Source organism: Scardinius erythrophthalmus (genome assembly GCF_964197995.2).
Source record: "Scardinius erythrophthalmus genome assembly, chromosome: 1".
NCBI lineage: Eukaryota > Metazoa > Chordata > Actinopteri > Cypriniformes > Leuciscidae > Scardinius > Scardinius erythrophthalmus.
In genome coordinates this window covers 41353855-41381754 of record NC_138221.1, presented here as the reverse complement: position 1 = coordinate 41381754, position 27900 = coordinate 41353855, and the positions used below count along the sequence as shown (strand labels likewise).

The 27900-nt window shown below is 39.9% G+C and overlaps 1 protein-coding gene across 4 annotated transcripts; it reads right to left on the bottom strand.

Annotated features, from left to right (window-relative positions):
* Positions 1-418: 418 nt before the first annotated feature.
* Positions 419-27710, bottom strand: csnk1da (casein kinase 1, delta a). Of its 4 annotated transcripts, none has more exons than XM_081369654.1 (10): positions 26983-27475; positions 17516-17651; positions 17071-17181; positions 12657-12805; positions 11545-11773; positions 11200-11370; positions 10833-10981; positions 10556-10727; positions 7703-7815; positions 425-2518 (listed from the first exon to the last, which is right to left on the bottom strand). In XM_081369654.1, exons 3-10 carry the CDS (start codon positions 17084-17086, stop codon positions 2468-2470), a joined length of 1050 nt encoding a protein of 349 aa, XP_081225780.1. In that variant the 5' UTR covers positions 17087-17181; positions 17516-17651; positions 26983-27475; the 3' UTR covers positions 425-2467. The 4 variants fall into 4 exon arrangements, with proteins under 4 accessions (XP_081225778.1, XP_081225780.1, XP_081225781.1 ...); XM_081369655.1 differs by lacking the exon at positions 425-2518 and adding an exon at positions 6448-6594 and having other exon boundaries at positions 26983-27483; XM_081369652.1 differs by lacking the exon at positions 17516-17651 and having other exon boundaries at positions 419-2518; positions 26983-27710.
* Positions 27711-27900: the final 190 nt, after the last annotated feature.

Below are 27900 nucleotides of genomic sequence, written 5' to 3'. Positions count from 1 at the left end.
AACAGTTAGCCTAGCCTGCTGTAGGCTACAACGCCATTTTTACCGCTTAACCATTTTATGGCGACAATAGTCATTTACTCACCCTCATGTCCTTCTGAACTCATAAGGCTTTCGTTCATCGTCGAAATACGTTGATATTTTTAATAAAACCTAAAGGATTTCTGTCCCGCCATTATACCACCAAAACTTTTGATACGTCAATTTCTGCACAACCGCTCGAATAATAAGGTTCACTTGTGCGATCTCTTTATTAACTTTTTGAAGTGTTAACGTTTGCGTTACAAACTCAATTTCCCAGGTTTTATTATAAATATCTTAATTTATGTTTCGAAGACGAACAAAAGTCTCACGGGTTGGGAACGACATGAGAGCGGGAACATTAACATTTTGAATAGGGGGAGAGTAAGAAAAACAAATACAACTTACAAGTACTTAATTTATTTACACATTTTAAAATACACAAATACAGTGGCAATACAAATGAGGAAAAAAATCTTCCAGGGAAGGAAGATTTCTATAATTCCACCTGATACAGCACAGTGTGATGCAGAAGGACTGGCCAAGCAGTCGTGTGTAGAATGAACCAGAAAAATGAAATAGAGAAATCCATAATAGCTCGATCCCGACAAAGTGTACTTGTGCCTACATTTAAACACCACCAGTACTGGAGCGGCTGTTTCTGTGAGACCACCAGTGGAGAGAAAATTACTAACTTATCAAATCTAGAACGGAACAAAGTCCCTCTCACCTCTCTAAGCACTAGCCTTTTCCCCAAACTCACGATACACACACACAGACAGTGGCTATGAAAAAAAAAATGGTACTTTGCCATCACTAGAAACATCCTATATACATGACAACAGAATTTTCAGAGTTTCACCACTAGACCCCCCACCCCATGACTACAGAAAAAGCCTACGCTCTACTATGCTGAATGATATGGACAGGCAAGCTCACCTTCCATGTCCTCCGTGACTTATAGCACCAGTAAGTCAAGGGACCACACTTCTGAAACAAGGGAAAAGTAGTACTAAAAGCATTGGTAATACTCAGTAAATAAAGTTGAAGAAAAACAAAAACCTGCATCTCAACTGTTAAAAAGTTTCAGTCAAAAGAAAATCAAAAAGAAATCAGGCATGGCTTAAATGATGGCTGGTGTTCTCTCATTGAGACAAGCTGGCATTCCAAACCCAAACACAAATGTGAAAAGAAAAAGTGCCAGTTTGTTTCAACATATTCCCAAACCTGTCAGATTACCAGGAGTTTTTCCAAGTTTATACCCTCTGGTTAGAAAAACGAAGCCCTTTTCTCATTATTAGACTTCCTAATCTGCTATAAATATATTTTCGTGACACTGTCCAACAGTCTTGTCCCAACCACGTGTGCCTGTGTTACTGTAAAAGCACTAAGCTTAGTTCAGGGGGTAAAAAAAGAAACAAACAGCAACATTAATAACATCAACAACTCTACAATACAGGCATTTCACAGCTTTTGAGAAACAAAAGAAAAGCTTAAGGGAATGCAATAAAAAAAAAAAAAAAAAACAATGACCAAAACTAGAGTTGATAAAGAGGGCCAGGTTGCTTGGTGCAAAGAAAATAAAATAAAAAAAAATTCTAAAAAGCTGTAACGGTATAAAGGTGGTACTGTGGGAACAACTATTCGAACCATTGCTGTATGATTCTCCACCTGGCCTTCCGCATAATAAACTACAAAAAAAGACATAAAAGTGACACCGTCTTCATCCTGCCACATTAACGAACAGGCTTTCAAACAATTCTATTCAATTCAATGCATGTTTCATTAAGCTTAACGCTGTTAAACGAACAAAAAGATAAGATTCATCTGCAAAAGACTGTAGCCAGTGTGAAATCAATTTAATCTCTGTTGTACATAAACAAAAAGACAAAAATAAAATGTTACGGTGAGCAAAATGTCAATGGCTATCAGTACAGCTGCATTCCAAGCTGTGGAAAAGTAATTTTTTTGCAACAGGAGAGGATGAGCCACACTATCAGAGCCATTATACATGGCTTTAACCAAGACGCTCTGCTTTGCAAAGAGGCCTCTGGACGGCCCTCTCCTCCTGGTGTGTGTCAGAGGGCCAAAGGCAGCGATGAGCGAGAATCACGCCCCCCCGCCCCTCCCACCTTGCCAGCGACTGTCTGGCAGAAAGTGATGTTAACAAGCACAACTGATGTGCCTTTTTGGAGTTAAAGTAGATGTGGATGTGAGGAAATGTTTGCTGTGTATGTGACAAAAGAAGAAAAGAAAACCAAAATCTGTCCATCTGTCAAGTTTTGTGTGACTCTCAAGTGTGTTTAATTGCATTAAGAGGAAGGAGGAAATGAAGTCTCTGTTTCGATTTGATTTTCTGAGGTTGATTTCACATGGTTAGAGGCTGCTGGAGAAGCCCTAGTGCAGATCAGGGCCGTGGTTGGTCTGCTCTTGAGGCGTGTGGAGGGTCTCATCGAGGTACGGCAGACTGCAGGCCGCTTGGGGTGACGCGAGAAAGAGCCTGGGGTGGAGAGGAGAGACAGACACATCAGTTTAGAAGCGCCACATGACACAAAAGCAAACTGCTGCCGAGAATATCTCAGTAACTTCCTGAGACTTTATTTTAACAGCCCAATTAAAAAAATGAGGCTGTTCACACAGTCAGTGTTTATGAGTGAGAACTGTTTTTGGCGTGACGTCAAAAGGACATGGCGTCTTTACGGGCGTCACCAAATCCCTTCTCTAACTCTTGCATAATGCATGTAACCACAGCAACAGATGATAATAGTAAATAAAGAAATTGAACTTGAATCAGATACACTACTGTTCAAACGTGGTGCTCAAGAAACATTTGGGAACAATATAAATTCCTTTACTGTCATTTTGATACATTTTCCTTGAGTCCTTGCTGAATAAAAGTTTGAAATTTCTTTAAAAAAGAAACTTCAAGTCAATAATGTGACGTTAGCGGTCAATTGTGGTTCTGTTCATACAGCGTATCAACTTAAAAAGCTCTATAATTTTGGTTGTGCAGTACAAATATTTCAGATTGTCCATATTGAAGATAGTATTTGGTTATAGAATATAAAATTCACTTTCTTTCATAACAAGCTGTGCATGAATGAATCATATTTAACACTCCAAAAAGGACTGACAACTATATCATTCTGCTGTGTGAACATAGTATTAGCCATTGTTCCCCTATTCCCATGAGTCATCTCAGTCTATGTCATGGGAACGTGTAGGATGCCACTGACTTAAAATCACGGCTCTGAGACCCCCGTTTACAGTCTGGTATAAAGATCAGCATCGTGCACAACCTCAAAGGACCGCCTATTCACATGTCAATCAACCACAGCACTGAAACAAAAGTTTAAAACTTTGCTGATTATATATAAATATATATGACTTGTAAGCAAAAATAAAAGTGCACTTAAAACATGCACAATACTTTTATTTGATCTCGGTTCAGCCGAGATAGATTTCACTTAATACCAGGTGTAAACTCAGTGCTCAGAATCACCATTTTCAGATTCATGATGTCGTGCTTTCAGCTTCATCATGAATTTTAGCTTTGTACCCTTGGGATTAAAGGTTGTAATCAGATTTGTTTTCCAGTTTTGCTCGACAACACTAAGCCTGGGTCAATTTAACTTCTCAAAAATATACAGTTCTTACTAGTGATGCACCAAAATGAATTGAACGAAAATTCTGCCAAAAACTGAAACCCAAATTAAAGTTTATTTAATAATAACGTTTATTTAATAAATCAACACTCAACACTGGATACAGCAATCTGTCACTCAACATTAAAGAGCGTCAAAATGACATTTGTTTGAATTTTGCTATAAAATTGACCATTCAAAAGCTCTGACTTTGTTTCACATCAGCTATAACAAAGCTTGCAATTATTGGATGGTAGGTGTGCTACAATTAGGCTAATTTAGGCTGGTTTAGTGTTTATGCATCAACTAAAAAAAATAGCAAGGACTAAAACATCTCGGTTCATTAAAATGACGATCAATTAAAAACGAGAAATCAATATGGTCAACCCCAGCCCAAGATAACATGTTTTCATATTGTAGCTTATCCATGCTGTGTGCACAAGATAATTGAACCATTGTTTTGTTCAACGATTTCAGCCTTCAAAACTGTAAAGTAGTCTGGTGCATCGCTAGTTCTTACGGGGGTTTAACTATCCGAGTCCTAAATATTTTAGGTGGTCCGGGGGCCATCCTCTGAGCTCCCCCATGGCCTGCCCCAGCAGAGGGCATATGGCAGGAGTGGGGGGAACAAGGTTTATAACACCAAACACAAAGGAGGGGGAAAACAATACACTTGTATTGTTGATTTCCACTGGAGAACACAAATGGGGGAGGGGCAACAGCTAACTGTGTCTTGCATCTTCAAATGCATAAAATCTGAGGTGATTAATTAGGTGGCGATATATTTTTCATGATCCTTCGTCAAATGCATGGCAGTGCAGGGGGTCCACCAGGACTCAGGGGCCAATCATGTGATGGTTGCTCTCAAAAGGGCGGGGGTGAATCGGTCTCTGACGTTACAGAGGGAACAAAAGAGCTGCAGAGGTGAGCCGTTCAGCAAATCTGAGACTACAAGTGAACATTTCATTCAGGGCACAAACAATAAATGAAGTGGTGGCAGTTTTCTGTAAACTGAGGTCATGAGCAGCAGTTTTACACTTTTTTTACAAACAATTGAAAGCAAAAAGGCTTGTAAGTATAAAGCTGCATTGATATGTGGGCACAGGAGCACAGTCCGGATGGTCACACTGCATGCCAGAGACAAGCACTGGGGGTTAAAAGAGTGAGACAGAGAGAGGCATCCACACCCAGGCAACTAGAGATTACCGACACATCACAGAGTTGAGTGTAGAAACACACAGTCACAGGCAGAGAGCGCTGCACAGCACACAATCAACAGCGCTCTGCTGCATGGCATTTGTGCTTCCTTTCTGCTTCAGCGACTGATTCTCGATCAGCGCTCCAAACACCAGATTAAAATAATCAATTATTGGGTTTTCTAAATACAGCTGAGTGCATGGTGATCACGTGTAGGCTGCTAGCAGTTGTTCGGGAAAGTGGGGACTTATGGGCTGGTGGGCATACGTGCATATGGGAATTTAGTACTTTTGCACAAAATGAAAGCTCTTATAACTCTTGATCTGATCAAATTTGAGCACCGGGGTATGGAGATATCTCGGCCAGACATTTACGTGACTAAACGTGACCCATCAAGAGTTGCAATTATTATGTGTTTTTAGCAGTTTTTTTTCCAGCAGGGAAATATTTCTGGATCATCAGAGACTGAAGCTTTGGCACATTTTTTGTAAAAAAAATAAGCAACAGCCCAACAGTTCAGTTCAGTTAAAAATGGCTCGGAGGATCACAGTACTGTCCATCTGTGAGTAACGCATCACATCATCTGGTGTTATGAATTACTTTCTCTGCAAGGATTAAAAATACCATTCGAGTCATTAGACTGGGGCGTGAGGTCATAAACTGCTAACCGGGATGAAGCCGGAATCAAGTACGCAAGCATCCCAGCTATGAATACTGGTGGTTTCGGTGTAGAACAGTGATCGCCCACTTTTTCAATGGCCCTGGTCCCAGAAGCATTTTTCCCATTCATTTTCCCTATAGTCATTTCAAACAAACTCCTCAATTGCGAGTCTAAGCTGCAAACCAAACCAATCAACCAGCTTCGAGAAGAACCAGTTCTGCCACGATACAAGATTTTTTACTACACTTTTATCGTGGCCAAAATAAATCACAATAACGATTTTATGGTGATAGCTATACAAATAAAAACAATAATAATAATAATAATAATAACATCCGTCAAAGACATCTTTAACTATTTTGTTCTCTATTTTTTGGGCAATGAATCACACTCAAAATACAAGTGTAAGGAGGTGGAGAGAGAGTTTGTAATGCAAAATGAATGAACAATATAAAACTACTGAGTCATTAAGTATAAAAACAATATTTGGTGAAAGCAAAATACCAAAAAAATCCTAAACAATATTTACTTTGAATAGAAGTCAATGAAGTTATCCTCAGTTATCCTTATTTGTGCAGAAACTCGAGTGTAATATCAGAAAGTGACCGCCTGGATGCTAATCTCCAACAATGTTTGCACAACATTCTTTTGATAATATTCACAAGAGGATCTCAGAACTGATGGTAGATTTATGTTTCTCTATTGAGAAAATGAACAGGGATTTTACTTCTGGTGCCCGAATGTGGCTCATTTTTGAATAACACCATGTTATTTTTCAATGAGACACTTAAACAGCATTTGCTAAAGATCTGCCCGTTTCATCTGAATTACATTTAGGAATGAAGTAGTGAATTCTCTCTTCATTCTGCGTGAGTGATGTGCTGCATAACAGCCGTACAGCAGTGATGTGGGACAGGGAGCATATTACTCAATGCAGGGAAGTGGGGGTCAGGTTAAAAAAAAAGAGAAAAAACAAAAAAGGCATTGTACCCAACTGTCACTCACCCAATGCTGCCTCTCATACCAGAACATGGCGAGCATCTACTTGCCGTGGTGATCATAGGGAATGCTATTCTGAAGTGGGTGGGTGGGTGGAGGGGGGAAACATATTTGTGAAGAAAATCAACAACGTGGTAAAACGCAAAAATGCGGATCTTAAAAAAACGTTAACATAGCAAATATTCAAATTACCAGAGACTCTATGGACAGAATAATGACTCAGCATGTCAAGAATGTGTGACAAGTTTTAAAAACAACTCTATGCAAATAAGACCTGAAATATGTGGCAGTGGTTGGTTACACAATAGAGGGCTCAACAACAAGGATGGCCCAATGGCACAGGGCCAGTGCTTGAGTTTCAACCATCCTTGCAATTTTAATTTATGTACGTCAGTTTTGATGCTTTGCAAATGTAAAATTTTGGTGTTCTGTGATGTTTTGAACAATGTTGTTTTGCAAATTTAACTGATGTAAATGTCAGCAACGCAACATTTTTTAAACTGGCAAATTTTCACTGCATAATTTTCCATAATTTTCAAAAACACTTTTTAGCAGTACATTTGTTTTTACATATATAGCTGGGGGAAAAAATCTTATTACAACTAAAAAAATATTTTGGATTTTTTTCTTCTAACAATCATAAAAAAACACAATAATATTAACTAGAAGAAAAAAATAGTATTGTTGAGCCCAGCAATATCAATAATAAACATATATTTCATAATAAAACAATGTATACAAATAATAATATTTAATATAATAATAAAATTTAGTAGAATGGGAATGAAGATGAATTTCTATTTCCTTATTCTTTAAATCCTACCAGGTTATTTATCAAGGTAAATTACAGTGTGACTTACTTTTTTGTAGATGTCTTGTGAACATCTATTTACATAAATGTCTGTTGAACGCAAATTTCTAGATAAGCTATACAGCATATATAGCCCAAAAACACCTCTCAGTGCTTTCATAATAGAGCACTCTTTCATGGCTATCAGTCTCTATCAGTATCCCCTTTGCCGGAAAACAATTTAGGAGAAGTTTGTTTATAAAGCTCTTCTAACCAAACTGAAGAAATAAAGACAGGGCCATTTAAGAGCAGCAGAGCTGGGGCCAGAGACAGACACTGCAGCCAAACACACAGGCAATGGTGGGTGAGTATTTCATGTCATAAAGTTGGTACCTGTGATGTGGACATGCGCGAGGTGTCCTGTCGGCCAGTTAGATCAGAGGAGGAAATGTTGACAGGGGCTCCACGGTGCAATCTCATACTGACCTTCCTCTCTCGCTCCATTCCTGGCAAAAAGAGAAAAGGAGGAAGACGTGTCATCAAAAGTATGGAAAAAAATTGAATAAAAAAACAAATTGGGTCATGTTCACCTAAGCAAAAATCCTTCTGTTTTCCAATGTCTGAACCACAAATTACACCAAACTGGAAAAATTGCACTGTGCTGATCTTACGGCTCCACTGAGAATAAGCCTTATTTGAATTTAAGAAACTGAAGTTTCCTAGGACTAGGTAAAGGTGGCATATGTTGGGTTTAGTTTATGAGTTTTTGCACCAAACTCCTTGAAGCTCTGCTAATTGAGACCATACACTTAAAGGCTGCTAACAAATGCTAATAAGACCAGTGCAAGGGTCACTGTTCAAGTGTCTTGTAGGAAGAAATGTCTGTGTTTGTACCTCCACACTTTGATAAAGCAAACGCTTGTGAATTTAAGTCATGTTTAGTAAACATCCTGCTGTGCGTAGTAGCTTGCAACCCTTTAACCACTTCCTTTCAGCTAAGATGACATCAAATGAGAGGAAAAAAAAAGATCCAATCTACAGAAGTCTTATGAAATCTCGCGGACGAGAATTCGCCCGCCAATGGCGTTCAAGCGCGCAAAACCTTTTCATTCAGCTACAGGAACACAGCTCGCTGTTGACGTACGCACTCTCCTGTAGCGTTCCGGCGAGTATGACATTTTCTTCAAGATGCCTCCTGGACCGCGGCGCTTCTGCTTGGACGACGCCCTTAAGGAGCAGCGCTGAGCGAGCCTGTCTGAACAAAAGTCAGGAAACCTTCAGGACAATGCTGCGTTGCTTGCCCTGCCTTAGTGCTGAGCCGTGGTCTATACCTGCAATGGCCTGCCAGTTTCACGCTTTCGGTGAGTAATTAACCTCACTTATCTCCTAGGCTTGCTATTGACTATGACGTAGGCTCACAGTTGTCGCCGCTACGGCTGCTGACGCTGTGCTCATGAACATACTGATGTGTTTTTTTGTTGTTTTGTTGCCCTGTATCCTTAAGTGCAACCGGCTACTCTGATCTAACTGCGCATATTCACAGTTGTCGTCGCTACGGCTGCTGACGCTGTGCTCGTGTACATACTGATATGCGTTTATGCTGTTTTGTTGCCCTGTATTATTCAGGGCAACCGCCTATTCTGATCGGACAACATATAGTCACAGTTTTCACTACGGCTGCTGACGCTGTGCTTATGTACACACTGATATGTGATTATGCTGTTTTGTTGCCCTGTATCCTTCAGCGCAATTGGCTATTCTGATCTAACTGCATTTGCTCACAGTTGTCGCTACGGCTGCTGACGTTGTGCTCATGTACATACTTGTATGCGATTACTACTGTTATGCTGCCCCGTATTCATTGTAGCCTGATATTCTTGCTGATATGCAAATTCGGGTGTACTTGAGCTGAGCAGCTCATTGGTCTGGCCCTGCCTATCAGCTGTGAGCACTCTTAGAGGAACGATGCTATTGGCTGTGGTTCTACTCTGTGATTAGTTTAGCCTTAGGCCTGATCTTCACCTCTCACAAGGCAGGATTTTCTGTTCCCGCAGCATCAAGCCGCCCTCGAAGGAAACGTCTCTGGTTACTGTCGTAACCCTGTTTCCCTGAGAAACGGCGTGAACGCCATTATTGCTTCTATGATAAGCGCTCTGGCTGTGCTGCTGCTGCATTGTGACGAAGTGTGTGCGTATGCTATACCGCTACTTACGCTATACCGCTACTTACGCTGGTGCTAAGAAAAATTCTTGCCTTCTATGTTGAACACCGGCTGGCCAGGTAGACACACTGCCGCCTTCTGCGCGAATGGTCACCCACGTGGTAATATCTATGCGCAGTGCTGTTGTACACATTCATGTTGTAAAAGCACAGACAAGGAATCTGTCATCATTTGTGGTTTCTCCCACACAGGTGGCAACCTTTGTGGAAAACCTATGCCAGGTGGGCTATCAGGCACCTTGCATGTTGCTATGGCCTAAACAGTGTTTATAACCTGGATGTTCCTGGCAATACATGTGTTGTCGGTAATGACACCAGTACTTCTGCTGCCTTCGGGTTTCATCTGCATGGTGTTACCACGCTTGTATTACGTTTATGACAGCACCGGCATCGCCGCTGCAGCGGCCATCAGTACAAGGCGTTGGCCCAGCCTCCACCATTATCCGCTCTGCAATGTGCTTGCAGCAGCCCATGCTTGTGCAACTTGCTCTTACAGCTGCTATGCTGCTGAGCATATAGGTCTCCGTTGCAAATGGAGTTCTTTTAGCTAGGTCAACGGTTTGGCTTGTTGCGGTGACGCAGTGTCAAGAGACCGACTCGAAAGAGAACGTCTCCGGTTACCTAATGTAACCTCGGTTCCCTGAGAGGAGGGAACGAGACACTGCGTGCGCTGTCGTGTTGCTTATCTCAGAGACTTAGTCGGCTGCGCTCCGCTACAGTGCAAGATTCTGAGGCAATGGCACTCAGCACCGCCCTATAGTGCGGTGGAGCCTGCCTCCATTTCGCGCGCTTGAACGCCATTGGCGGGTGTATTCTCGCCCGCAAGATTTCATAAAGCTTCAGTAGATTTGAAGGAGCAGGGATAGCCCCGCAGTGCCACCTAATGGTGACGCAGTGTCTCATTCCCTCCTCTCAGGGAACCAAGGTTACGTTAGGTAACCGGAGATGTTTTCTCCAAATCAAAACAATCCTCATGCACAAAAGAACAAAAAAACAAGCACCAACAGACAACAGTGGACGTCTTACCTGTGTGTGAGGTTGGCGTGAGGGGTGTGGGAGGTGCTACTTCTTGCGTGCCTCTGGGTCTGCCTGAGCTGGAAGGCATCATGCCACGGGCAGCAGGATTCCGCCCATGCCGCAATCTTTCCTCTCGATCCCTCCGCTCTCTCTCCGGATCTTCTGCCGCTCTGTTTGCACCCTGAACAGCACAACACAAAGCATTAAGTCAAAAAGACCACAATAAAAACCAAGAACAATTTAAGAAATACAGCAACCATGCGGAGACAACCCATTTGACACTCACAAATTTGAGCATATTCCAGTCAAACACGTAGTCGTATGAAAAGCCTTGCCGGTGGAAAAGGTTCCTGAAGAGCTGTCTCAGGTAAGAGTAGTCGGGCTTGTCGTCAAAGCGAAGGGATCGGCAAAAGTTGAGGTATGTGGCAAACTCAGCTGGAAACAAAAACATCTGTCAGATTTGAGGTCAACTACATTTGTATTTTTCAATGTTAAACAATTGTGCTGCTTAATATTTCAATGGAAATGGTGATTTTTTTCAGGACTCTTTGTTGAAAACAGTTCAAAAGAACAGCATTTATTTGAAACAGGAATCTTATATAACATAAGCTTATAACATATTTAAAACCTTATATGTATAAGCAGAAGCTTACATGGGTATCCTTTGCACAGGACTTCAATAGGAGTGGACATTTTCTTCTCACTGATTCGCTCATACTTCTGTCTCTTTGTGGCGGCCTTTAGACCCTGCCATGGCAGAGAGCCCAGGTTGAAGTACATGAGCACATAGCCAAGAGACTCCAAGTCATCTCGTCTGGATTGCTCTGTGAAAGAAAACACCCATAAACACTATGTCATTAAGATGGCCTGACCATAACAGGTGAAGTGGCTTGATCGTAAATGTTAGGGTGATGACAGGTCAGGTCTGAATGTACAGGGGGTTTCAATAAGATATTACAATATTATTTTAACTTTTTTCAAAAGACATATTAGGGTACCTATTCCCAAGTGGGTGTTGATGGAAGCGTAGCGAGCAGTGCCAGTCAAGTTTTTGTTTTCGCGGTAAGGGATGTGCTGGTGGGTGCGAGCATCTCTGTACTTCTTGGCCAGGCCAAAGTCAATGATGTAAACAAGGTTGCCCTTCTTCCCCAGGCCCATAAGGAAGTTGTCAGGCTTGACGTCTCTGTGGATGAAGTTCTTGGAGTGGATGTATTCGATACGGCTGATCTGATGACAGAACAGAGGACAGGTTTAGCAAGTCGAATGACTGAATGAGAGACTTCATGCAAACCTAGCACACCAATTCAAATAAAGCCAATGAAGGCATGACAACTGCTGAACAAGCAGCCCTTTCACATTATGCCTCTTGGCACCTAATACTCAGTCAAACACAAAGTGAAAGAGGACACTGGTTGTCTATGTAAAACAGCTGAAAGGATGACAGTAAAGCTTGTTGTGTCATCAGGACGCCACTTCCTGGAGTCATTATCCAATTTTGGGTGTCCTATAACAAGAGATAGGTAGGGTGGAGAGGACGACGGTTATGGTGATAGGGCTGTTGCGATAACCGCAATATTGTAGTACCACGCTACTGACAAGCCAACTGCAGAGGAATGCAAGTAACCGCAGCAACCGTGATATTCGCGTTTTCTTTTTTCATAAGGCTATACCCTTCTTGTTTTGAACTTCGTGTGCATTGAATGTTAAATAAGTTAATAATGATAACAAGACTGTTTATCATGGTGACTTGTACAGAGGCTTCGTGGATTTGCACTTAAGCCTAAACAGACAGTGAATGAGAGAGATCCACTGAGCGCATGCGATTACCTGTGTCTGGCTTTGGGGTGAAGTCATATATATTCGTTAAAAAGGTTGCCGTGTCCAAGGAAAGCGAAATATTGTAACGCCCTTTTAACGTTTAAGGGTATTTACCATAAATGGCGCGATTTTGTGCATGCTAAACACATCGTAACACTTATTTATATAGCAACAAATAAATATAAATAAATCCAAATAAATCGCTATAATACCACCTATCGCGCCACTCAAAATTAAGGGTATTACACCTGCAACAGCCCTATATGGTGATCCCGTCTACATACAGCCTTACCATCTGGTCAGCCAGCAGAAGAACAGTCTTTAGGCTGAACTTGCGAGAACAGAAATTGAAGAGATCCTCCAAACTGGGTCCCAGCAGCTCCATCACCATCACATTGTAATCTCCTTCTGCTCCACACCATTTGATAGTTGGAATACCGACTGTTGAAGAAACAATTACAATTAGTACAGAAGATTTTTTCCTTCAAAAAGGGAATCTAGTGTGGTTTATGAAGAAAATCCTTGCCAACCAAAATTATCTTGAAAGTTTAGACTACTGAATAGAGGGGACTAATATGTAATTTGACTAATGTACCTGTATTTTTGAAGGACTGACAGACAGAATCTGAAGGTGACCTACAACATTATAGGTGGGGGGGTTGGGAGCACATTTGTTTCAGTAGGACAGTGATGTGATAAAAAACCCAAGCAGAGCTTTAGCTTGAATAAACCAGCGGTGCTGTTTGGTCACCCTCAGAAAGGGCTCTAACTCATCAGCTATAAAGCATCAACCATCTCTAGTAGACCTTGAAGTGATGCACGAAAAGATATAGGCTGCCGTGGAAGGACAGCTGATACCCAGTTAGATCACTTCAAGGGCATTTTGCTGCCCCCTCTCACAGTTCAGCCACATGTGAACCAGAAAAGGCAGCTGTCACAACACCATAACATAATTTGAATAATTTGAAAAAAATCGATTCTTAGATGCATCGTGTTGCGACGTTGGCGATTCTGAATCGATGCACAAATGTCAAAAATTGATTTTCTAAATGTTCTTTTTTCTAACAACGTTATATTGACAGAACACAAAAGGCGGAACTCTGTAGTGCGGAAGTGCAGTGCCCCGACAGTCTGTGGCGTGCGCATAACAGGATTTTGCATGCGCAAAATCCGAACTCATAAATCCGAACAAAGACATCTCTTTGTTAAAAGCTGTTGTGGACTATTTTGTATTTTGTATGAGAGCTGCTTTCTGTATTTAGTTTTCACATTAATATGCTGTAAACAGATCTGTTATACGTACGTTATATGTAGGTTTACTGTACTGCCCTCCAGTCACAGTGTGTGCAATGCCAGTCACAAAAAGTAACATTTTGACTGTGCTCTCTGCAGATGGTCATTTACTTTTTTTGTATGCTGTTTTTGATTTTGGTATACAGCAACAATTTCAAGTGATAAGTCTTATACTCTTTATTATTTATTTGTGTATAAGAGCAGCTTTGTATGTAACTAATTATTTAGAATATGCGTAAGTCCACAAGCATTATGTTTGTTTGAGAGCTGCTGGTCCATCATTCTATATTTTTTTTGTATGAAAGCTGTTTGTGATTTTGTTTGAAAAAAAATTTGTCTGAAGGATTATATTGCTCATTGCACATAACAGGAGGATGTTGGATAGAAGTCTATTATTTTGTGTTAGAGATTCAGAATATGTTGAAGTTTGTATTAATTTACTACAAGTATGCTGTTAGTACAGGTTCACACTTTTCCTGTTGGTTCTTTGCAATGTTGGGACATACGCTGGCAAATATGCTGGCAAATGTAACCTTACAGTTGACTTGCCAAATCACTTCCATTTGTTTTATTAATAAAATATATGGGAAGTAAATTATTTATGGGTCATAAATACTTGCTTTAAAAGTGCCAAGTAGTCACACACTAAAAAGAAAAGATGCATCGATAATCGTTTTAGCATCGCAGCCCTCTGAATCGTAATCGAATCGTGAGGTGCCTAGAGGTTCCCACCCCGAAATTTGAATGTGTACTGAATGATACAATGTTGAATACACATTATCTTCTAGTTAAACAAGCAAGCTCCAATTATGAGCTTTAACAAAACTTGATATCACACTTTATATATTTGTTTACAAGTTGTAAAATACAGTTTCTAGCAAACCACAGATGTGTGCCATCAGTTAGTTAGTTTGTTTATAGTTTAACGCCATGCCAGCTACCTCGGCTATATTCATGGCGAGAAAGAGATTAAAAAGGAACGATTAAAATAGGTAATTAAACAGGTAGAGCTGGTCTTAAAAATATTTTCAACTGTAAGAGTCAACTGAATAAGAAATTCTTACAGAGTTCAAACTATCCAATTATTACTGAAGCATATTTTGATGGGAATATGGCACGTCCCCTGGCACGAGGGGAATAAAGGAGGATATTCACCCATTAACAGAAACATAAGAGTTAGTGTGGAGTGCCCTATTCGAACAGCATGTATAGGTAATATGATTTGTGTGCCATCAGAAAACCAGACAGTCTAGATTTTCTAGTGTTGTTCATATATATATATACACAGCACACTCATGATTCTCGAGGAGAGGATGAGACAGAGGGTTCAGCAGCATTCTGGAAGGTCAGAGTTCTCTCAGCAGCTGCTGTCGTGTCTACCGTCATGTGTGCCCTGAACCTGGCCGCTGCCTTCACCAGCACAGAGATTTTGCTGTTCAGCACTTTGCAGAAAACATCTTCCAGGTCAGCTATTCCTGCGCAAACTCAGGAGGTTAAATATATCCTCCTGGTCTGAGCCGTCCAGCGCGCCTTTCCATTCTCATGTCAGGACAGCTCTGACACAGTCTATATTAATAGGAATTAAAATAGAAAAATGCTGAGCCTAATGCTTCTCCATGTATGGACTCGTAGAGTGCAATTGTGATATTAAAACATCCAGAAATAAAAATAAATAAATAAATAACATAGAAGACAAGGATTTCACAAGGATTTCTTTCTCCCTAAAAAATGCATATACAAATGTGTGCAGGTACCCACGCCTATTTTCAATGTCAAGTTGTCAGTGTGTATGTCTGTTCATGCTATGCTAAATAAGGCTGGGAGTGGTGAAAGAGACCCAGTTAGGAGATGGAATGCACAGGGCGGCCCCTCCCGCCTGAACCCACTCCCCTGCGCACGCACCATCTGGCCTGGGGTCCATGTGATCACAGAGAACACAAGCGCTGAGAGGGAAGCTCACTCAGAATGTCTGTCTGTTGTGGCACGGATGTCATCACAAAGTTTGGGCGCTGCGGAGCGGACGTCATGCATGCTCAGTCATGCTGAGAGCGAGCAGACAGACTCGAGTGTGTTTGAAAGCGAACGCCATAGACGGCACACTTTTGCTGCTGGCACCATAAAATACCCCCGCCAGGACTGTCATCCGTCTATCTAGAATAAGCAATCGGGGCAAACCCAGCTGGAACCGGGGCGGGGGATGGGGTGTATCCTTCAGGCATCTCATGTATATTCATAAACCATCATTGTACATTGCAACAGAAGCATAAATGTCAAGAAAAAAAATTGTGCCTACGCACGATATGGATGCACAACCACAAAAAGGGCCACAAATTGCGTACTTCCTCACAAGGCTAAATGTTGAGCCAATGAGAAAACGATTCATGGTGTTGACAGAGTTTGAGATCTGATAATGCTACTCTCAGCGAAGAAGGATGTGTTGACTCACTGACTGATGAGGCAAGGGGAATTGGTCACGATTGGTTTGCCACCCACTGTTGCCAAAGTATTTTCTAACACCATCTAAGAAATGGAGATCCTGTGAACTACACCTTACTTTCAGAGAACCCTCTTACTCAAACAAAATTACTAAAGAGGCCAACAAAAGAACTATATTAAGCCAGCAAAAAATGGTCATTGTTCATGAAGGCTTTTAGCAGCTGATATTACTTGCACCAAATCAGCATATTAGAATGATTTCATCCAATAAATACTTTGGTGAGCATCAATTTAAAAATCTTACTGACCCCAAATATTTAAACTGTAGTGTATGAATTTTTATATTTGCTAGAAATAATCATTTTTGTCTTGGTATTCATCATGAAAAAGGTTTTGACAAAATATTTTTTTCCCTTTAAAAAAAATTGGAAATTATACAGCTACAATGTCACTGCTATAATGTGTTTGGTTTGTAGTTTAACACATTCTTGATGTTTTCAAGACTCATACAATTTCAACAGACCCTCTTCTATCACAGCCAACTAGATAATACCTTGGCGACAAAGCGGCACATTTTGCAAACAACAATCTAGAATAAAACTCAGAAAAACAAACGTTTAATTGTGCATGGCATAAAAAAAGTAATGTACATCATTGATGAATGTAAGAATTCCAGTGGCAAAGCAGCACTGTCCCAAAAAGGAATTAAAACTTTGTCAGTTGGCCTGACACTATTTTACAAAACAATCAAATGACCTTTCAATATTCAGTGTGATGACAAAACCTGCTAAGTAAATTGTAACTTGATACCTAATGGTTTATAATAAATATTTCATTTTGAAGAGTTGTATTTGTCTACAGGCCCTTATGTATGTGTCAGCAGTGTGAGGTGTGTACATGTGACTCATAGTTGTGTATTAACGGAGAAGCCGGATGGAGACCACGAGGAGCCGCTGACTGAGTGTGGAAACACATACCGCCTCCTTGCATCATTTTGTAGATCTTGCTCTCGATGTGCAGCTGTGGGTGCTTCGTTTTCACACATTCTAGCTTGATGGCTACTTCTTCCCCCACGGAGATGTCTGTGCCTGAAGATCAGAAAAGACAGGATTACACTATACATCACCAAACAGAAAAGCAAAAGACTGATAGTGGATGGAGAAACAACCACATTTCTTGATATCTACAGTAGGGAGCTTTAACATAACATATCTGCTCATGTACCTGTGACGTACAATACACGCATACCCGAGAGTGAGAAGAATAAATCCACTCAACTAGAGAGGCTTTGCGATGTCTTAATAAGCATTAGCTTCCAGTATATTATGAGTCATTGGGACACAATTAAATATAACCAAAAATATAATGAATATGCAGGCCCACTATGATTAAAACAAGTCTGCATATCTAAGGTTGACTCACACACACACACATCTTTCCAGCGTGAGGGAGTGGGAATTATCTACGCGTACTGCTATACCACCTCCTTTCCGCCCCACCATCTGCCTCAACTCAACATCCTGAGCAGAGGATGCTGAAAATCATCCACCTTCATCTGCTGCAACAAGACACCAAAAAAAAAAACAGTTAAGGAGAATGACAACACTGGCATTTCCAATGACTATGCTAGTATGTGTTGTGCCTGATGGACATGACACAAAAAGCAGGATGAATAAGTTGGTTTAAAAAAACAACAACAACATTGCTAACTTCCCTTCCCTCTTACTCAAGAGTCCGGGAACTGACATGCTCAACCACTCTGTCACATGCCCAATTTCCACAAACAGGGAGCCGCTACTCTATCTGAAACAGTTTCCACAGGAAATGTGGTTCTAGACTGGAAAAATCAGCTTAAGTCCCCTAAAACCTACTAACCACTGATGTCAGATGCAGGTCTACAACAAAACAGCAAATATCATGTGATTAAATTTATATAAATATATAAATTTTTTACAATGTTTTATAAATATATCAGGCTGAATGACAAATCAATTAAATTGAAATCGTTATATTGTGATGCAGATGCAGTTATAAATTCTGCAATTTAATGAATAAATATATGAGCTGCACATTTCAGAGTAAAGTTAATTTATACACATGCAGCTCATGATTACGGTTTTCAGTCTCAGAGTAATTCGCATACAGTAAATAATTACAAAATTATAAAAGCCTACACGAAACTGTTTTCTTCTGTCAGGTCAAACTAGTATAATAACAATTGTTTGCGTTTAGGCTTGTTATACTACTGGTTATGAGGGACAATATGATATGATAAGGTATGATGTGGTATGTTATTTTATGTCGAATTAAAGGAGAAACATTATGAATAAAAGTTTCTTGACCTGAGAAGAGAATACGTAAGGAACAATTGATGACGGGCCATTGAATTGGTCACGAGGTGGTAATGCGGCCACGACACGGAGCCCTAACTCAGGGAGTACGTTAACTGAAATAATTGAGAACTCACCTGAAATATAATCAAAGACCTATTCAGGCAAGTCATTTCACTCTGCGATCATCTTTATAACACCTTTAAGGCAGCTGTTTCAGTCATGTAAGTGCAGCTCCAACCTCATTAAACTGGGAAACATCAAATTCTCCAAAGCTGTTGTTCACTAAGCTTATGATTAAATTTCATATTTGAAATTACCAATGAATCATGACAAAAAACTGAATTATTGAGGTTGGACCAGCCAATGTTGTCCTAGGTCCAAGTCCTAAGCAAGCGTCTCAGAATACTGACTGTTTCTGTAGCAGCCGGAGCTTCTAACGGCAGCTGCAGTGATGCAATGACTTCACTTTACCAATTGGCGATTGGCTCTTTTACTTAGAAGGCCATTCCTATTCCACCATATTGCACTTTCTCCCATTTAAAGTAATACGGGTACACCGTCTTAGTATATCTAAAGTCTTATATAATTCAGGGTATTTTCCATACATTCATAGGCTACATTCACACTGCGAGCCTTAGTGCTCGATTGCGAATTATTGTTCAGATCCGATTTTTTGTATAGGCTAGCCCAGCCTTTCTCAAAGTGGGTGCCGCGGCACACTGGGGTGCCTCCTGACTGTGTCAGGGGTGCCGCCAAAAAATTACGTAGGCTAAAAAAAAAAAAAATCTGACATTTCATATATAAATATATTTGAATTTACATAAATACATTCTTCTTCTTTTAACCCTTTCGCACGTACGATCAGTCTAGGCTGGTCCCTGGAGCACCGGTGTGATTAGAACGGTCAGTGCATGACGTGATCAACTGCTAAATTCAAATGTGCTTTCGCGCGTTGGCTGGAGCTGAGCCAGAGACAGGCGCGCTCAGCTGTCATATATCACAACTTTTCAGTGTTTTCATCCACATAATGTTTGTTTTAGGTTTCAGACATAATTACTAAAAAAAACAATACATTTAGAGTTTGTAAAATACACACTGATGTCAAAGGAAGAGGCAATAATAATAATTTATATTATAATTAGTTTTATTCATATCAGATACACATTGTGTAAGTAACTTTAAAATTTACTCTATTCTTCTCCCAGTTCACCTGCCACTTACTTTTATGTATTTCGGGAGAAGTGGATGAATTCACTTGTTGTAAATCCAACAGATCCGATTCTCTGAACTGCGTCTGCGGCACAAACTAAGATGGCGGCGCCCATCGCGCATACAGCTCAACTAACGCGATCGTTATAATGGTGTTCAAAAAACAAAACACTTCCACTTGCATATATTTGACAATCGGAATATCAGATATTTCATGCCATATCTAACAAATTTGTGAATATTTTGAATAAAAAAGTAAAAATGACATAAAAGCAGATAATAATTCATTCATCTCTGTTGTTGCTGCGGTGTGTCACGTGACAAGCAATGACGCGTCACCATGGGAACCATAAAGTGACACATTCTAAATAACGGTCCCCTTGAAAAACTCACGCTGGGGGGGTCAGCCAGAATATATTAAATTTACGTGTGAAAGGGTTAAACATATTATGAACGGATTAATAAAATTGTCAATTCATTTTAGATAAATATATATATATATATATATATATATATATTTAAAAACACTGCATAACCCAAATGCAAATGCAAATTTTATATATATATAAAATATATATATATATATAAATTGCATTTGCATTTGGGTTATGCAGTGTTTTTAAATTATATTTATATATATTTATATATATATATATATATAAAATTTGCATTTGGGTTATGCAGTGTTTTTAAATTATATTTTACACTGGGGTGCCTTGAGATTTTATGCACTTTTGAAAGGTGCCCTGACTGAAAAAAGTTTGAGAAAGGCTGGGCTAGCCGTTCACGTTGTTGTTTTAAATGTGGCCAATATCAGATTCCCGTGAGAACAGATCATGGTTCTAAAGTGACCCGCATACACAAAAGACTGATAAAAAGACGTCATGCAGCAAATTGTCATAAGGAAGTAAACAAATAGAACATTAAAGTAAGCGATTACACGTTTATTTACAGTGTGATTTGCCGTCAAAGCCAGCAAATTTTTGCACAAACAATATGAAAAAAGACAAGGATGCGAAAAAAGGATTGAGTTTTAAAACATTTATGATCCAGCCCTTGTGTTTTGCTTGTATGCAGAGCTGTCACTGTAATGATAAAGTCAGGTATGTAAAATCTTTGAAGTGACTCCCATGAGTGCAGAATTGTGACATAAGTCGCATGAATGACTGCTCAGACTGCGGTCACACTGCAAGACATCTGACCTGTATCGGATTTAGTACCACATATGTAAGTGACACAAGTCAGAATAGACAAGATCAGATTCCATGTGGTTTGTGCTGTTCACACTGTCATTAAAAAACAGCTCTGAGTAATATGTGAGCAAAAAAAAAAAATTCAGTTTTGGGCCACATTTGCCTGAAATTTGAACGTAGCCATAGAAAACAATTTGTTCGAAATTTAAAGACATGGTGCAGCGCTGCGCTTCTTGTGTGCGACCCCCTCAAGATTGAGTCATGACATTTTGATTAAAAATAGCAAGGTCAAAAATATACAAAAATTGCATGGATGAATTGTTCACAATAAAATCAATAACATGCATTTAGAAAATAGACCTTATGCCTTTTGGTAGAGAAAGATGCACCACACCACAAATAAATGAAGGCATCGCTATTATCCAAAAGCAACACTGTCACTATTCTACATGTCACCTCAAAAGTTCAGCAACAGAGCTTAAAATCTAAACAAATCCCTGTGCGGTTGGGATACTTTAAAAGGTTCTTGCCAGGATTTACAGCTGTTTGTCAGTGTGCAAGGCTACTCAGACCAGCCCAATTTCCATCTAAATTGAACCGAGTCCATTGTTGGGGATGGCGAGATTTTCCCGTCACACACAAGTGAGACTACACAGGCTACACAGCTCCCATCACCCTGCCTTTTTTAGCTTCGCATAACGAGTGCATTCACAGAGAAAGACAAACAGCTACACATTAGACACATATTACTACTATAATGAACATGAGCAAAGCCTGGACACATGATCAGACTTATCACAACAAGCAAAGTCCATGCTCTGAGACAGCCAACGGCCCATGCAAACAAATAAGGATCAATTTAACCAGTTTCCTTAAAAAAAACTAAATTAAGTCTGAAAACGTGTTTGATTTATTTGAGACAGTCGAGACTAAGGTGAATGGTATGCTTAACATTGTGCATTTTTTATCTGTAAAATATCTCCCCTGGACCTTTATGCATTTCATGCCTCCATGAATGTGACACCACCACCACTTGTCTTTGGTGAATATCAAAGACTGCAAAGATATGTACAGTGGAATTTGATTTGCCTGGGCACATATAGAGGAGAGAATGTTCTTCCTCCCCTATACTGATAGCACAGGGGATATGTTCAGACACATCCGCTTAATACATCAGTAAACACTACAGGAGCCCATCCTTAACATAGATGTCGACGTTCACATGGTTCAACAGCAAATGACATGTCTTCAACGGCACGCCCATGGTGATTTTCAAGTGACTGCATATCAATCATGGTTTAGAGCTCTTGAGCCTTCCCTTTACATCTGTTTGCACACTCAAGGCTCCAGACTGCAACCATTTTTTGAGAATGTGCGAGTTAGGATTTGATGTGGTCGCATTTGTGTGAGTGCATGGTCATGCACTCAGTTAAATTCGCATGTGCGCAACAGAACGCCGTTGTATCCGTAACTGCTGCAGTCCATAACTTTTTGTGATCAAAATGGAAGAAGTGTATATAATGAACGAGTACATCATGAATCCATTTTCCAAACTGTGTTTTTTGTCTTATCCTGAATCACTACGGTACGCCTATAATAAGTGTTTCTATAGCCCAGTACCTGCGTGATTCGTCATAGAAATTAACAGAGAGAAGTAGGTCCGGCTACAATGTTCTTCCACCAAGACACATGCAGTTCTGTTTATTAACCGCTAGAGAGCAAACATACACGCGCATTGCACACTGATGATGAAACGCGCCAATGGACTATATGCACGTTCTTTTAAACTTCCATATAAGCCATCTGGAAAACCTGTGAAATGTCACTTGCTGGTGTGTTGGTATCTTCAATGTCCTGAATGTCATGTTTCTTATTCCAACGTTCACATTAGCTTCAAGGCTTTATTGGCAAATTAGGTAGGCCTAAGTGTGATAATGGCATTAAAATATAAATACAACATTAAAGTCGACCATTGATGGTTTTGTGTGGATGTAGGCTACAGCGAGTACAGAATGTTCACCGGAAATGGCTTATCGAAAACCAGGAAGTAACTGTGCATATAGTCCATTAGGAATTCGGGGAATTTAGGAATTAAGTCATATAAAAATGAAAAGATTGAGACAACTATTCATCAGCATGCATTGATTAATCCTATGTTGTAGCGGGGGGGGGGGGAAAGGTGCGACCAAATCATGTGCTGCTGTGACCAATTGAGAAAGTTGGGAACACCAGCCAGTGCAACCAGTGGAAAAGTTAGTCTGGAGCCCTGACACCGGTTCCTTCATAAGACTCTCTGTGCAATAATTTCCTGGGGAAGCCTTCCATGATGTCTTCTTGGAGATCAATAAAATTCAGCCATCCCCCCACTGCAGGCAGCTGGCATGTTTCTCAACCCCTATCCCGCACACCAGGCCCAGGGCCCTCCAGACTCCAGAGGGATTGAAGGTTCGGCCTGAGCCTGTCTGGAGAACAAATTGGTTGCACTCATCTCATTCATGTGCATATGCTCACATTCATTTTTCGTGACCACACGCTTGTTGGTTTGTGCAGTGCGGAGACAGATGGATACTTGTGTTGCAGCGCTGAGATTCAATTCATTAGCGAGAGATCTGCTAAATAAGCATCTTGGTAAATGAGAGAACAGCATGTTAAAACTGTGTGGATCTAATAGACTACCTGTTCAGCTACACAAAAAGAGAGTCTAAGAACAAAGAGAACAAGAAAATGCTCTATAGGGTTAACCTAGCAACAAATTCAGTCCTTTTTTTAAATGCTATGGCCGATAATTGATAAATGGCAGATATTAAAATTCTAAACATTTTGTAAATTAAAAATGAAACACTAAAAACAGCAAGTAAATTTGGGCATCATAAGACGTTAGATGGCAGCAAAAGGTAATCCATATTTATATTATTATTTAAAAGTTTGGCGTCGGGTACATTTTTTTTTAATTTAACAACTTTTCTATTGCAATACATTTTAAACTGTAATTTCTTCCTGTGATGTCAAAGCTGAAGTTTCAGAACCATTACTCCAGTCTTCAGTGTCACATGATTCTTCAGAAATCAATCGAATTTTTTTATGCGATTTGATGCTCAAGAAACATTTACTATTATCAATGTTGAAAACAGTTTTGCTGCTTAATTTTTTAGGGAAACTGATTTAGCCTTATTTTATAAGATTAAAAGAACAGCATTCATTTGAAAATATGTGATATCTTAAATCGTCACTTTTGATCAATTTTAATGCATCCTTGTTAAAGCCACACCGTGTAACTTCTCAACCTTCATAATATATTTCCAAGACCCTTGTGATGGTACATCGACTTACAATAGGTTGAATGACGCGTCTGCCATAGCCTGACGGGGTCTGTATCGCTTTTACTGGCACTATGTAACTTGCGATTATCATGAGAACAGTTTTCAATATCTCACATAAATATCAGGACATAAATAAGCCTAACGTAGAGGTTGTAAATAAACGAGCACAATTTCCAAACTAGATAAATTGCAATAATCATGTCTTCGGAGTCTGTTCCATGCCCGACGCAGGTACCAGTGTACAGGGTGGAGGGTGGGGGGGTGGAGGGGTATTTATGACAGTGCAAGTATTCCACAGCGACTCTAGGGGTCGCTGTTTGACAAAAACACAATTTCTCCACAGTGTCCCTTTAAATAAAAGTATTAATTTCTTTCAAAAACACCCCAAAACTTTGAATAGTGTCATTACGTATACTACATACATGAACTTCATTTTTAGCAATAACAAATAAGCATAAGTGTTCCACTTTGCCAGTATTCACCCTGAACTTATTTAACATTAATTACTTCAAAAATAAAAAATACTTACTGACCCCAAACTTTCCTCTAAAAAAAATCTAATTTTCTCCTATTTTTACAAATAAATGTCCAAAACTGACTGTACTGACAAAAACAATCTCAAATATTATCTGAAAAACAGTATTGTTGAGTACGTGCAATCCTAAGAGGTTAGTTACTCGAGATAAAGTAAACAATGCACAGTGCCAATAAAAACACTCTTGGCTGCATGATTTAACAAGCCACAAGACAGCTCCATGATTTCACGAGAGCTCTGTGAGTATTTCGCCCTCTCTGGTTCATGTAGGCAGGCCAATGCTGTACTTTTTAAGAGGCTTGGTAGAGAGAGAGAGAGAGAGAGAGAGAGCATGTGTTGTTGATCAGGTCGGTCTGGCCTCCTTCAGCCCCAGCTGGAGTTCATCAGGCTCTGCCTCCCCAGGTGTGGGGATATTGGGAGTCTTTACATAAGCCCCTTAGCGAGTACATGGACACGACTGTTTCCACTACACCAGCTGAATCACCACTGTTGCGTAACATTTAGGCACTTTGCAATTCACACGCTTGGATTGTACTGTTGATGACCATTAATGCCAAACCGACATGTACAAGATGTGCAACATAACTCTAGAGTCCACAACCTCTCTGATCCTGCCATTCTGCAGCAAACAGAAACAAAGAGCCCAGTCTGTATGTAAACAACAGACACACAACAATCAGCTGATCTACTTTTTCCTACTTTGTCTGCAAACCTCAATGGACTTCCGCAAACAGCAACCCAAAAAAGTGTTGGGTAATTTCGCAAGAACATACTGGACGGCTTATGTATTCAGATTTGGGATCTTGCTTTGGAACTAACGGTTGTTTTTTAGGCCGTTTCTGGAAAGAAGTACAGAGTGGAGGCGTGGAGTATTCCTCCACCAAAAGTACTGCAGAGAGCATATCATAAACACAACTCTGTCCAGCAAATGAGATCATTGCGCACAACTCCAACTGCGAAACAAAAACGAAGGAGTTGTGCAAGAGAACAAAGCTCATCAAACCACAAGGAACCATATGCATCCCATATTGCAATGAGTAGTTTATAAAACTTTGCGTCAGAAGTCAAACCATAAAGGCCTGGGCAGAATGCTTCAAAAGGAACCGAACTACACAAAGACTGCTATGTCCAGAACCATGTATAACCGGCAGCCTTCAATATCTTTATTGTGGTGACGTAAGAACTTACAAGAAATGTACATGTACAGGGCAGCTGCCTACAACAATACTCCCAAAACCAGTGACGAAAGCAAATATTACATAATCAGCGCCTTTCACGACACAAAGTGGAACTTAAGTTGAAACTTGCACACTAAGGGAACTTGCCAGCTAGTAAAAGCTTATAAAAACAGACCTTTTATAAAGGTTCTTATAATTCAAGACCTCTACCAACAAGTAGAAACAACTCAGAAGTTGCAAAGATCTGATCACACAAACTACAGACAGCATGCAATACAAATGCTATAATAAGTGTTTACTTGTGACAAAGTACTTCACTTCCTCTTCTCTGTCAGTCATTGCATTGTTACTCCTGACAAACCAGTGAGATATAACAAATATACTGTATATACTAGACTATAGAGTGTAGCAAAGTCAATAAAAGGGACACATCAATCTTGATAATATTACATGTTTAAGACACAAAACACAGGCTAAACTCGCCATTAGATTGTCATTGACAGGATATGCTGGGACATTTAACGACATTTTAAACGCACCGACACAACTTCCAAACAAATTATACAAAAATAATGACATTAAAAATACATGACCGTGTATTACAAATGGCAAAGCACTAAAGCTGTATATGTATATATATATATATATTTATATATGATCTGAGACCTACAGTCTGCTCAATCTGCTTCACCGAGCACAGCAGGTTCATGACAATATAATATCTGTATATAAATATAAAATATATAATATAAAATATGTAGTCCATAGAGCATAACTGTCAAGGTTTGACTGCCTGATTCTGTATTTTCACTCAAGAAAAGCTTAACGTTAATGGTGTCACGTAATTTTCATAACAATATACATACAAATACGGGCCTGGTGTCTTTTTATACTGATCTCCAGTTAACTGACCTTTTCAACTAGCTGACTACCCATCAAAATAGCAATGGTTAGTGGGGGTTTTCAAGCTACACTGAATAGGACCTTCAAGAGCAGCTGACTAGGGGGACACTGGCAATCGATTTGACGTTTCAAAACAAAATATGATGTTTACCTTGATTACACCGACAAATAATACCGACTATCTCGATAAATGAAGAAAGAAAGAAACAATTACTTACCCAAATAAATGTCACCAAAGGATCCAGAGCCAATTTTCCTTCCCAGTCTGTATCGGTTTCCTACTCTCAATTCCATGATAAATGGCTATATTTCAAAGCTAGCGATAAAGCTAGCTTTAACGGGAATAATTTAAATGATATCTGTTCGGAGAGCTTGATAAAAGAAACGAAAATCCGCTCTTTGTTATCCGTCTATTCTTTAGTGTCTTCCAGCCAGAATCCCCCAGCTAGCTTGCTAATTCCCTTCACAGTAAGCTACCCAATTTTCACCAGTCGTTTTCTAACATTCCGAATCGGTGACTATCGAAATATTAGGCTTATTAAAAAGAGTAAAGTGTGAACTTTATGCTCTGGCAATTTTCACCCTGAAAATAGTTTGTTTAAAAAAGGATGAAGTCGGATTTTGAGAACGACTCCCTTCCTGTTCTGCTGGCCCCGGATCTACCATCGACTCCCTCTCTCTCTCTGTGTCTCTATGTCTCTCTCCCTCTGTGTATCTTCTACAACAGAAGCTCCTCCATCAGCTGAATAATCCAGCGGGTCGCAGGGACGTCACTTCCCGTAGCAACAACGGGCCACTGGAAAATCTCGGGTTTAGAAAACCAAACCAAAGTTTCTGTTGTTAAATCTGATGATAACATTTCGAAACGTTCATAACCATAGCGTCAGTAATATAGTAGATGTTTATTTTAAGCTGGTGTATGTCTATGGGTAAACGCGTTTTATTAGACGATGCACCGCCTCAGGGATGTAAATAAATGCGTTTTAAATACATTTATGTATTTTAGTCAATTTATTTGTCATTCGTGAATTACATTTATAAACTAGTTTTTCAGTTGTAGCCTTTTTATTTTTTTAAGTGTTTGTTAAATATGGTAAAAGTCCGTTTACATGTGGCTGTTTACTGTGTGTTCATCT